This window comes from Scyliorhinus canicula, chromosome 9, assembly GCF_902713615.1.
Source record: "Scyliorhinus canicula chromosome 9, sScyCan1.1, whole genome shotgun sequence".
In the NCBI taxonomy this organism is placed as follows: domain Eukaryota; kingdom Metazoa; phylum Chordata; class Chondrichthyes; order Carcharhiniformes; family Scyliorhinidae; genus Scyliorhinus; species Scyliorhinus canicula.
This window is the reverse complement of record NC_052154.1, coordinates 191,888,722-191,900,944: the sequence shown is the minus strand read 5'-3', so window position 1 is coordinate 191,900,944 and position 12,223 is coordinate 191,888,722. Positions and strand designations below refer to the sequence as shown.

The 12,223-nt window shown below is 49.2% G+C and overlaps 1 protein-coding gene across 11 annotated transcripts in view; it reads left to right on the top strand.

The window, feature by feature from the left end:
* Positions 1 to 12,223, top strand: part of nav2a (neuron navigator 2a) — a 1,053,608-nt gene that overhangs the window by 792,477 nt on the left and 248,908 nt on the right. For all 11 annotated transcript variants that reach the window (XM_038808368.1, XM_038808371.1, XM_038808364.1 and 8 more), the window contains 2 exons: positions 3,031 to 3,139; positions 5,121 to 5,510. In XM_038808368.1, the coding sequence (XP_038664296.1) occupies positions 3,031 to 3,139; positions 5,121 to 5,510 (499 nt within the window). The remainder of the gene's footprint in view (positions 1 to 3,030; positions 3,140 to 5,120; positions 5,511 to 12,223) is intronic.

The following is a 12,223-nucleotide window of genomic DNA, read 5'->3' as shown; positions in this document are numbered from 1 at the left end:
CACAGTAGCACAAGTGGAATACCAGGTGGAGGGTAATAATGAAGAACTAAGTGTTTATTGGCAACTAACAAGGGTAACGTACGTACAAGCAGAGTTTCTATATTGGTCTTAGCATTCTGACTCCCAGGTTAGAACCCTGATCTCCGAGACCCATGCTGATATCTCATTGATCAGGGTTCGTGCGCTCGCGCATGTTAGACCCTGAGCCAGTCACATGGACCACGGGGGCAAGCGCCTTAAAGGAGCCACGCTATCATAGTTGAGCTGAATATTCCTGCAGACTTCGGGATCCTGATATCAGGACCAAATTAAGCTTCACTTGCCGTCAGCGAAACTGGTGCAGCGATATTCCTGGGAGGAAACCTGCTGTCTTTGAATTAGCTGTCCTGTCACGGACTTGCAGACCTGCAGCTTGGGCATCCCCATTCGGAGAGGTGGGGGCTGCTGAGGCAGGATGGGGACCTCGAGAGGTGCTTAACCTGCAGGTGCCTTCCAAGTTGTAAGTCTGAAATGAAAACTCAGAGGAGCGAAGTGGGCAGGCTCCTTTGATCGGAGGGGAAACCTCATTGGATGGCTGATTAGGACCAGCAGGGGATGTCTTTTCCTGCCTGTTTGCATTATGGACCCACTGACTCTGCTGGCTACCTGTTAGACTGCATGAAAGTCGCCTCCGTGGAGCTGGCAACCTCCCAATGTGGGCTGTACTGGCATCGGCAAATTTCCAGTGGCAGCGTAAAATCATCCCTACTCCCACCACTCAGGCGAGAAAATTCTGCCCATCATTTCTGTTTCCTCAAATGCTACATTACATTCTTCCCAATTTCAGTACTTCCCCAACTACTGTTCCAATTGAGAGTAGCTATCTAAAAGACCAATGGCTAAGTCTGGAACCTCCCTGACCATTGCAGTGCATCGTGCCAATGAGTCATTAAGGGAATGTGAAGAGTGGGATTTGACCCCACGACCCTAGAAAGGGACCAGAAAGCGACAGGACTTCAAGGGCAATGAAGGACACTCAGTACGTCTGGCACTCGGCCGTCCTGACAAGTTGTTGCCAGTAACCCATTGGGACAGTTCAAGATGAATCCTCTGCTCTGCTGTATCACACTTGGCCCATTGCATGTGCACTCTTTTCCTGATGTTCTCCAGATGATGTGACGTTGGAAACCAGATGTTGATGAAGTTGAACTTTTCAGATCATCATTCAGGCCAGCAATTGTTTAAATAAGTATTTAAAGCTGTAACGTTGGGGGGCAGCACAGTGGTGCAGTGGTTAGCACTGCTGCATCACAACCCTGAGGACCCGGGCTGGATCCCGGCCCCGGGTCACTGTGCGTGTGGAGTTTGCACATTCTCCCCGTGTCTGCGTGGGTCTCACCCCCACAACCCAGAAAGATGTGCAGGGTAGGTAGATTGGTCGCGCTAAATTGCCGCTTAATTGGGGAAAACATAATTGGTACTCTAAACTTATAAATCTGTAATGTTATTGTCAGTGCAATCTCAGGGTCATTGTTTCTTGTAATTGTTAACTCAGTCGTTATACAATTGAGCCTCATAAAAGATGCAATGTTTAAATCATGTGCTGCATTAGCTCATCCTAGATGGGGGCACTATTAGATATGCTGCTCTTAGGTCTCCATTTACGAGGCTGAAGTGTGTTTTCACTGGGATTACTGCTTCTCATTGCTGTCCAGTGATCGTGGCTTGTAAATCCGTGTTTGAGGATAGGGCTGAGCTGGGTAGTGGTGACCTCCATTGGTTGAATAGGCTGTGGGTACGCACAATCAATAGCCGCCTGTAACATATTAGGGAGCTACCTGGTGCCTGTGAAACATTACCCAGCAAGAGCCAATTACATCAGGAAGGCAGCAATGCATCTGGATATTGCTGAAAAGAGAGACATGTCGCCAAAACTTTTTGTCTTGCACTCAACAGGAACAATGCAAAATTTCAAATAATCACAACAATGATGAGAAACTCACATTTCTTGACTGATAAATTGTTGTGATTGGTTGAGATTTGACATTCTTGGCTTTTTCCTGATCAGTGCAATGCTAAAAGCTTCGGCAGCTTGCCTCCCTTCATCAATACCCAAATGCACATCCATTTTCTAAGGCAGGTTCAACAAGCCTACTAGGGGCCTCATGGTAGCATGGTGATTAGCATCAATGCTTCACAGCTCCAGGGTCCCAGGTTCGATTCCCAGCTGGGTCACTGTCTGTGTGGAGTCTGCACGTCCTCCCCGTGTGTGCGTGGGTTTCCTCCGGGTGCTCCGGTTTCCTCCCACAGTCCAAAGATGTGCGGGTTAGGTGGATTGGCCATGCTAAATTGCCCGTAGTGTAAGGTTAATGGGGGGATTGTTGGGTTACGGGTATACGGGTTACGTGGGTTTAAGTAGGGTGATCATTGCTCGGCACAACATCGAGGGCCGAAGGGCCTGTTCTGTGCTGTACTGTTCTATGTTCTGTGTTCTAATGGAATACCAGTGCTGACGCCAGTGGCAGAGAAATGCTTAAAGCGACGTGCCCCATGCCATGTGAGGTGGCTGTAGAGTGAGAGTATGAAACAGCGCAGGCAACACCAGTGGACTGTGGAGCATGGTGTCGCTGATATTATTCCCTTTTTCTCCTTGGGGACAAAATGCCTTGTGTCCACTAATCTGATGGTGCACTTAGAATGGATAATTATTGTATCGCACATCATGGACATGGACTGAAATTTACTGTGCTGTTCAATTTCTGTTCATCGAATGAACTTTCTGAAAGGGTATAAAATATAACATAGAGGCGATATAACAATGAAAAGTGTTTGAGAACCATTCCAAGTAAAGTTTGTAGTTGTATTCATTTGCTTTTTCAAACAAATGATTCAATTTGTTATTGACTGATAGTTTGAGGCACAATCTTTACTGGCATGAAAATGTAAAGGAACACAGGGCAAAGTTTGCTCAAGGCTTGCAAAATGTTTGTTCCTAATTGGCTGTGGCTGCCCCTGAACCACTAAATTTTAAATGTCTTTGTGTTTCCGCAGGGGAGGACCCAGAGACCCGGAGACTACGGACTGTCAAGAACATTGCCGACCTGAGGCAGAACCTGGAGGAGACGATGTCCAGTTTACGAGGGACGCAGATCACACACAGGTATAAAGCATCTCACTGTAGAGTTCCCTTGTGTGCTTTCTGGGCTCCCATGATGCTGGAGCGAACAAGAAAGTCGGCAGAGAGTGTAATGGTCCAGCTGTGAACCTCATTACACCAGCGTCACTTTTTTGGAGTGTTACACTGCACCGATCAAAAGCAGCACTTCTGTTTGGCAAAGCAAATAGCTGAAAGACTGCAAATTCTCAGAACGCCCCATGAGGTGAAACACACAGCGAGACGAAATTGCTAATACAGGTTTTGAATCAAATATAAGCAGCAAACACAGATAATTTTACAGCTTAAATTTTAAGGATATCTTTTCTTAATGGATGCAGCAATTTGAACAATTAGATTGAAGATGAGAGAGAGTCAAAATAAACTGGATCAGGAAGGAGGAAGTCGCATCTCTATAGAACCTTTCAAATCTCCAGGATGTCCCGTAACAATTGACGGCAACAAAGGCTTTTAAAATGTAGCCACCAATTGTTGTATTGCCAAACTTCAGCCACTTTTCAGTGAACAAGGCCCCACAAAGCATTGAGAAGAATGATCAGGCTATTCATTTGCGAGGGGGGGGGGGGGGGGGGGGTGGGGGGGGGTTAATGATCATTATTGGCCAGGCTGCCAGGAGAACTCCCGGGCTCTTCTCCAACTAATGCCATGGAATCTTTTATGGGCAGAATGTGCTTTGATTCCTCATCTGATTTCAAAGACAAACTCTCCCTGGAGTAGTGTTTTAACTCACACCCTGCCGACTCCAAAGCAAGTGTGTCACAACTGGGTAAGCTGACATTCTGATATCTTGTCTCGAAATCTGACAGCACGGATTATTATTAATATCAATATAGAGTCTGGGCATGATTGAGCTGTCAAGCAGGCCAATAATGGGGTTTGAATATTTGTCAAACAAGTTCAAAACGTCCTCCAAACCAAGACGGTTAACTTGACCAAAAGAGTTGGAAAAAAAGAAAAGTGTTTTATTTTTGCTTTAACCACCTCATCAACTTCAGAAATATCATCCCAAATCAATTTTTAAATACTCCACTAAGAGGGGATGGCATCACATAAATTGTTCAGATAAAGGTCATCGATCTGAAATGTGAACTCTGTTTACATTGCTACAAATGACCTTCTCAGTGTTTCTGGCACTTTCTGGGATTTTTTTTAAAGACCACTGTTCAAGCTCACCAGGTTTATAAATTAGAGATAGTTTTCAGATTTCAGGCCAGTTCAATACCCACAGGCCCGTGGGAAGACCACCTGTGGCAGTACCCAAACACTCCAGTAGATTTGTCCTTTCTACTTGGGCTTCAATGCTGAACACCATTCCTCAGGCTGCTGCCGGGACTTCCCGGCCCCGTTGTGGCGGGGCCCGTTGTGGGAGATTTGGCGGCCCACCCTACACTCCATTGACTTTGGAGGACTGGAAAATCCCCGCCATGGGCTAGGCTGGAAAATCCCAGCCTATGTATGTGCTTTCCTGAATGTATGTGCTTTCCTGAATGTAGCTGCTGTGTTGTCTCTGATGTCAAACTGTCCGTGAACATTTTAAATGGCCTGTTCGTGTTTATGCAAGATATACGTATTTTTTTAAAATTTAGAATATCCAATTATTATTTATTCCAATTAAGGGGCAATTTAGCGTGGCCAGTCCACCTACCCTGCACATCTTTGGGTTGTGGGGGCGAAACCCACGCAGACACAGGGAGAATGTGCAAACTCCACACAGACAGTGACCCGGGTGTTTATGCAAGATATATTGTTGGAAACGTTCTTTTGTGTAAAACTGTGTTAGCAAAGCACTTATTGGAACCCTCGCATTGAGAGGGATACGTCTCCTCTGCACTTCCCAATGATCCAAAGTAACGGCAACATGTGACCAAGTGCCATTTTGGTGACTGCTCCTCTTGCTTCACTTAGGTTTTATTGATTGGAGTTTTTTTTTTGCTTTCACCTAAGAGAAGTTTTCTGTTCTTTTTAGCACACTGGAAACGACATTTGATAGCAGTGTTACCACGGAGATCAGTGGCCGCAGTATACTCAGCATGACGGGCAGGCAAACCCCGTTGTCATGGCGACTTGGCCAGTCCAGTCCTCGCCTTCAGGCTGGAGATGCTCCATCATTGGGGAACGGGTACCCTCCACGGGCCAATGCCAGCCGGTACATACACCCCGAATCGGGACGCTATATGTATACTACACCTCTCAGGAGGCAGTTGGCATCACGCAGCAGTAATGTATCCCACTCGGATATTCCGGATAAGAGTGGTGATGACATGGATCTTGAGGGCATCAACATGGATGTGGCTGGATACATGAGTGATGGTGACGTCCTTGGCAAGAATCTACGGACTGATGACATTGCCAGTGGGTAAGGAGGTTTAAAAAAATATTATTTTATTCTTGTGTTTTACTGTGTGTCCCGGTGAGATGAAGGAAGTGAGATTGAGTTCAGTATTAGGTCAGGAGAACATTTTGATTGTTAAATGGGCATTTTGGTTTTTGGGTCATAATAGGCGGGATTCTCTGATTCCCCAGCGCCATTCGCTGGTAGCTGGATTCTATCTTCCTGCCGCTTGTCAATGGGATGTCTCATTGTAACCACCCCATGCCGCTGGGAAACCTGTGGGCACGGGGGCGCTGGGGGGGGGGGGGGGGGGGGGGGGGGGGGTTGGTTTGGAGTGACGTGCACCGATCGCAGAATTCCGGCCAATGTAGTTTTAAAAATATTTAACTTATTGTCAAAGGTTCCATTTTTAAACATAAGGGGCGGTATTCTCCGCTCCCGATAAAAATCGGGATGGCCGTCGTGAAATCGGCCGTCGTTCCCGGCCGCGACCCCATCACGCCGGAAATGATGCAGAAACGCCGCTTTTCTGATGTCATCCGCGCATGCGCGGGTTGCCGGTTCCAACCCGCGCATGCGCGGATTACATCAGCGCGCAGACGGCACAAACCCGCGCATGCGCGGTGCCGTCTTTCTCCACCGCCGCCCGGCAAGACGTGGCGGCTTGATCTTGCCGGACGGCGGAGGGGAAAGAGTGCGTCCGGTTTGGACGCTGGCCCGACGATCGTTGGGAACCGATCGTGGGTCTGTGCCCTCCGGAGCACAGTCGCGGTGCTCCCGTCCAAATCGGGCCCTAAATACCCCAAACGGGCATCTGCCGCCCGTTTCACGAATGCAGTGACCAGGTGTGTTTGCTGCCGTGGTGAAACGGGCGTGAAGGGCCGGCCGCTCGGCCCCGTCGGGCTCGGAGAATCGCCGTTCGCCGTGAAAAACGGCGAGCGCTGATTTTTCTGAGCGGGGGGGAGAATCGCTGGGGGTGCCAGGAGGGCGTAATAAATGTCGGGAGGCCCTCCCACGATTCTCCCACGCCACGTGGGAAGCGGAGAATTCTGCCCAAAATGTATCAAACCACTCACTTTTTTGTCTCTTTTGCTGTGGAGACATTCGGTATGAAGATCCCAATGAATATTCGCCGACGGTCTAAGAAGTTGCAGAAGCATTTCAGAACAAAACCAGCTTCAGTTGCCACTCTGTGTGCAGTTGGCTGAGTTCTGTTGGATATTGCAGGTGCCAATGTTAGTGTAGGTAGGGGTGCCTGTGGCCGTGAGTCTGCCACAGTCGAATAGCTTGGCAGCACTCGTTTCCTTGAGTCACAGTTGAGGAATAGTCACTTTGGCGGGGCATCACAGGGTACCCGTGCCCATGGAAACCCTGCCACTGCAGGAATAGACGCCTCCGCAGTACAGCAGTGACAATTGCCAAACAGGAAAAGCACTTTCATTGTCCCCGAAGCCAACATCGAAATTCAAGCGGTGACACCAGCCCCGATCATGCCCACTTGTCTAGTTTTGAATTGATTGAGGCTCCGGGGAGCATTACTTCTGCGGGTAATGCAAAATCAAAACAAAAAACAGTTGAAAGGTGAAAAGTTGTGTTTCCAAAATAATCTTTCCAACTCCCGTCGTTTGTCCATGTGTGGAAATTATTGCGTTACATCCACTCTCTTCTCCTGGATGCCTTTGTGACCTTGTCCTGACAGCCACTGTCCAGATGCAAACTCTGACAATGAGTGACTGTTGAACTATGGGATACATCAAGACCAGGTTCACATGCACAACACAGGCTACTTATTGTACAGTATTTAGACACAGCAACGTGAATCAGTTTTCTTCTTCTGCTAACCCAAAGGCACGTGTTTCATTACCATCATTGGGCTCAGCTACCTGAACACTGACTGACATCTAACGTGGGGGTTTGCTAATCTGTATGATACAGCTGGTAACCCGGTTGATTCAGTTTGGGGTTACTTGTAATGGCTTGCTGTTGCCACAAGGTGGCAAGAAATGTATTCTTTGCCTCCTTCTTGATTTTCAGTGTTTATGTGAAGTCAATAAAATGAACCGTCAGAGTTTCAATGTGACTCTTCGGAGAAATAAATAATCTTGAGGAAAGTGTTGAGAATGATGCAAGTTGCAGATCTATTTCAAAACATTCAGAGGGTGAATTTCTGTGGAATTATAGGAATTATGTTTCTCGGCCCTCGAGGCTTCTCTGCTCACTCACAACCTTCGCTGCCTTTACTCTGGGTATGTACTTCCAGTCCTTGTCTGAATTACCTTACAGCTTCCCATCTCAGATCACGGCACAAAGCTAAGCAAGACGTTGAGGTTATGGGGACCAGTGTGGCTGAACCTGTGACTGTGGCCTGGTAGGGAGATGGGATTGACGGCGAGGGTAAACGGTTTGTTAGCCGGGGGGGGGGGGGGGGGGGGATAACAATAGCTTCAGTCGAATCAGCATTTGACCGGTGGAAATTACAGCTCATTCAGGGTTGGAGGTCAGATAAGAACTGGGATGGCCGGCACAGTGGTTAGCACTGCTGCCGCACGGCGGCACGGACCCGGGTTCGATCTCGGCCCCGGGTTACTGTCCGTGTGGAGTTTGCACATTCTCCCCGTGTTTGTGTGGGTTTCGTCCCCACAACCCAAAGATGTGTAGCTTAAGTGAATTGGCCACGCTAAATTGCCCCTTCATTGGAAAAGAATAATTGGGTACTCTAAATTTATTTTAAAAAAGATAAGCAGTAGGAAAACAGAGTGGAGGGGTTGAAAGGCAGAGTGGCAGGATAGAGATGACTGTCAATAGCATTGCATGTCAAAACTGACCCTGTGTGTCTTTGGGTCAGGTTGTCAAGGGGCCCTTTCATTGAAACACATTTGCCACAGGCCTACCCATATATTAAACTACATCACACTGATGCCTTTTACAGTTATCCTGCTGCATGTCAAACCTTGTATAGCTGCCCATCATGTTTGACATTGGATACTGAGTATTATCATTAAACCATGAGGGCCTTACTGGAGTTCCAGTTCTCAATTTCATTGAGCTTGGAACTGGCAATTTGGATGTTAATTACATTTCACAAATGTCCCCTTGCTGCAGAGACCTAAAATAGCCGTTGCGAATGACCAAATAGGTTCTTGAGTTGTAAACTGTTCACTATGAGGGTTTTTTGACATTGAGTGGATTTGTATTGTCAATGTTTCCACTGTTCCTGCCCAGAGTTGTTCTATGCGCTACTCTTCCCGTCTTTGTTTACATTCAGCTTCCAATCATACGTGCCATGTACTGCAGCAACCCAGCTGACAGCTAAGAGAATGAAAAGATCCTGGGCGGGATTCTCCCATTCGGCAGCAGTGTCCACGCTGTCGGAAACGCTGACGGCCGCTGGGAGTTCCGATTCTGGCCCCTACAAGGGGGACAGCACGGCGCTGGAGCGGTTCACGCTGCTCCAGCCTCCCACCCCGGCGCTAACTGTGCGCCGCGGGATCTGCGCATGCGCAGTGGCGCTAACTGATGTGTGCACGTTGGCCTCCCTCAGCGCGCCGGCCCCAACGCAACATGGCGCGGGAGTTCAGGGGCCGGCGCGGAAGAAAATCGGCCCGGGGAGCGAGAGGCCGGCCCGCCGATCGGTGGGCCCCGATTGCGTGCCAGGCTCCATCGGAGGCCCCCACCCGGGGTTGGAGCCCCCCCACCACAGGCCGTCCCCACCCCCCCCAACCCTGTGTGCAGAGTTCCCGCCAGGTGTGGACGGCGTCGGTGGGATTCTGCCTTTTTAGAGCGGCCGCACGGCCCATCCGGGCCAGAGAATCGGCGGAACGGCCGCGTATAGTGGCCTGCAATTGGCAACGGCTGGCGCCAATGGCGCCGATTCTCTGCTCCGTGGAGAATTGCGTGCTGGCGTCAGGGCGGCGTGGCCCTGTTGCGGGCATTCTCGGGCCCCAGGCTGGGAGACACCTGCCCCCTGTGTTTACGTAGCACCTATCATGATCATATAATAATGATCATATAATAATAATCTTTATTAGTGTCTCAAGTTGGGCAGCACGATGGCAGAGTGGTTAGCACTGGTGCCTCACAGTGCCGAGGTCCCAGGTTTGATCCCGGCTCTGGATCACTGTCCGTGTGGAGTTTGCACTTTCTCCCCGTGTTTGCGTGGGTTTCGCCCCCACAACATAAAGATGTGCAGGGTAGGTGGATTGGCCACACTAAATTGCCCCTTAATTGGAAACAATGAATTGGGTACTCTAAATTAAAATTAAATAAATAAATTAGTGTCACAAATAGGCGTACATTAACACTGCAATAAAGTTACTGTGAAAATCCCCTAGTTGCCACACTCTGGCGCCAGTTCAGGTACACTGGGGGAGAATTCAGATGTCCAATTCACATAACAGCACGTCTTTGGGGACTTGTGGGGGGAAACCGGAGCACCCGGAGGAAACCCACGCCGACACGGGGAGAACATGCAGACTCCGCACAGGCAGTGACCCAAGCCGGGAATCGAACCTGGGACCCTGAAGCTGTGAAGCAACAATGCTAGCCACTGTGCTGCCATGCTGCCCATTCCATATTTCACATTTCTCTGAGTTATCTCCCTGAAAGTATGATCAATACTCCGCTGGATAATGTGCTCAAGTGTCTGAACTGTGGCTTGAAGCTGCAGTCTTCTGAGTCACAGATGAGAGTTCGACCCACTGGGACCTGGCTGACACTTAGTGGACAGATAGATCAACTGCACAACGCTGATATCTCACTGTATCAGTCAACATCAGACTGTTAAGGCAGCTCCTTTGAGCAAAATTGTAATTTCAAAGCATCTTACGCTCCTGCAAAACCATCGGACATAGGAGCAGAAATGAGCCATGGGGGAGGGGCGGGGAGCAGAATTTGCATAGTGCGGGGAAGGGGGGGGGGGGGGGGGGGGGGGGGGCCAGGCGTCGGACCCCAATATTGGACTGCTCGCTGAAAATGGCGGCCCAAGATTCCAACAGAATCCCACACGCTCCCATCCATGCGCAGATTTTCAGGGAAAAGAGGAGGGAATCATCCGTGGGCAACGGACTTTGCACCAGCAGAGACCAGGAGCGAGCCTCGGCTGGCAACAACACTTTGTCTCCACGACGGAGAAACCAGTCCAACATTGGCAGGCGGACTCCGAAAGTGTTCAGCACAATTTGCTAAAGCAAATACAGCACTCGCTAAAAAAAAATGTTCTGGTTTGTGTCCATACAGGAAACAATCATTGAGGCAGGATGATAAAATGCACAACCTCATTGTTCTAAAGTCATGGTCAGACTTTTCCTGTAGATTTTGTATTGTTTCCTGTATTTACTTGACGGATTTCCTGTATTTCCATTGTCCCGTTTATTTCTCAATTGTAACCTTCCAACTTTTTAACAGTTCAGTTGATAGGACACTCCTGTGAATCAAAAGATTATCAGTTTATGTTTTACTCCTGGCCTGTTGCTGCGTTGTAGATGATTTATTTCAGATAAGGTATTAAAGGACAGCACCTGGCCCAGTGGCTCCAATTTGACCCCAGGATGAATTTCCAACCATGGACGTGATTAAACAGGGAGAAAACAGAGTCCCATTTTGGGTGCGTTTAGTGGGTGTTTCTGGGTGTCAGCAGCGCCGAGAACAACCCGTCGATCAAACGGGACTTTTAGCCTCAGCGAGGTACGACCCCGGAGGCCGCACTTTGCTTAATTTCTTACCCCTACACTGATGGGCTCAGCTCATACAGGCAGAGATCGAGGTGCCATTTTTAAATGTTGCTCTGATCCCCCCCTATCTCTGGGCCCTCCCACAGCCTCCAGATCCCCCAGCTTACCTGTTCGGGGGTCCTCGAGCCCCCTTCCCCGCACCCCGGGCAGGGTAACCCCGGGCCCGATCCCCATCAGCACCAACCTTTTTTTTATAAATTTAGAGTATCCAATTCATTTTTTCCAATTAAGGGGCAATTAAGCGTGGCCAATCCGCTTACCCTGCACATCTTGGGGTTGTGGGGGCGAAACCCACGTAAACACAAGGAGAATGTGCAAACTCCACACAGACAGTGACCCAGAGCCGGGATTGAAACTGGGACCTTGGCACAGCGAGGCAACAGTGCTAACCACTGCACCATTGTGTTCCCCATCAGCACCAACCTGACACTGCCAACTTGGCACCCTACCAGCCTGGAAGTGCCACCAGGAACTGCCAGGGTGGCAGTGCCAAGGTGTCAGCAGGAGTGTCAGGGTATCACCCTGCCCAGAGGCTGACCACCTGGGGGCCTCCAGAGGGCTGGGAGACCTTGCCATGGTGCTGTTTAGTACTGGTCCACTTTCTTCGATACTGGGCCTTGGGAGAATCCGGCGATGACATATTTACGTGAGCCTAACTACACTTAAATATGCAAATCTGGATCTCGCCCAGTGAGGTCTAACGAGATCTCGGGAGGCATCCCGCGGGGTCTCGTGCGATTTAATGGCCTTGCCACGTCACCGAGTCGGACGCGGCATGGCCGTTTGATCGGGCCCCACATATCTTCTATGTACCCACAACCACTTTCCCCACCTCCAGTGACTAATCTAATGTTCTCCTGACTGACTTCCCCACCATCCAACTGAACTCAACTAACATTCTGCTGCCCATTTACTTTTAATTTTAAAAATGTTCCAATTAAGGGGCAATTTACCGTGACCAATCCACCTAGCCTGCACATCTTTTGGGTTGTGTAGGGGTGAGACCCA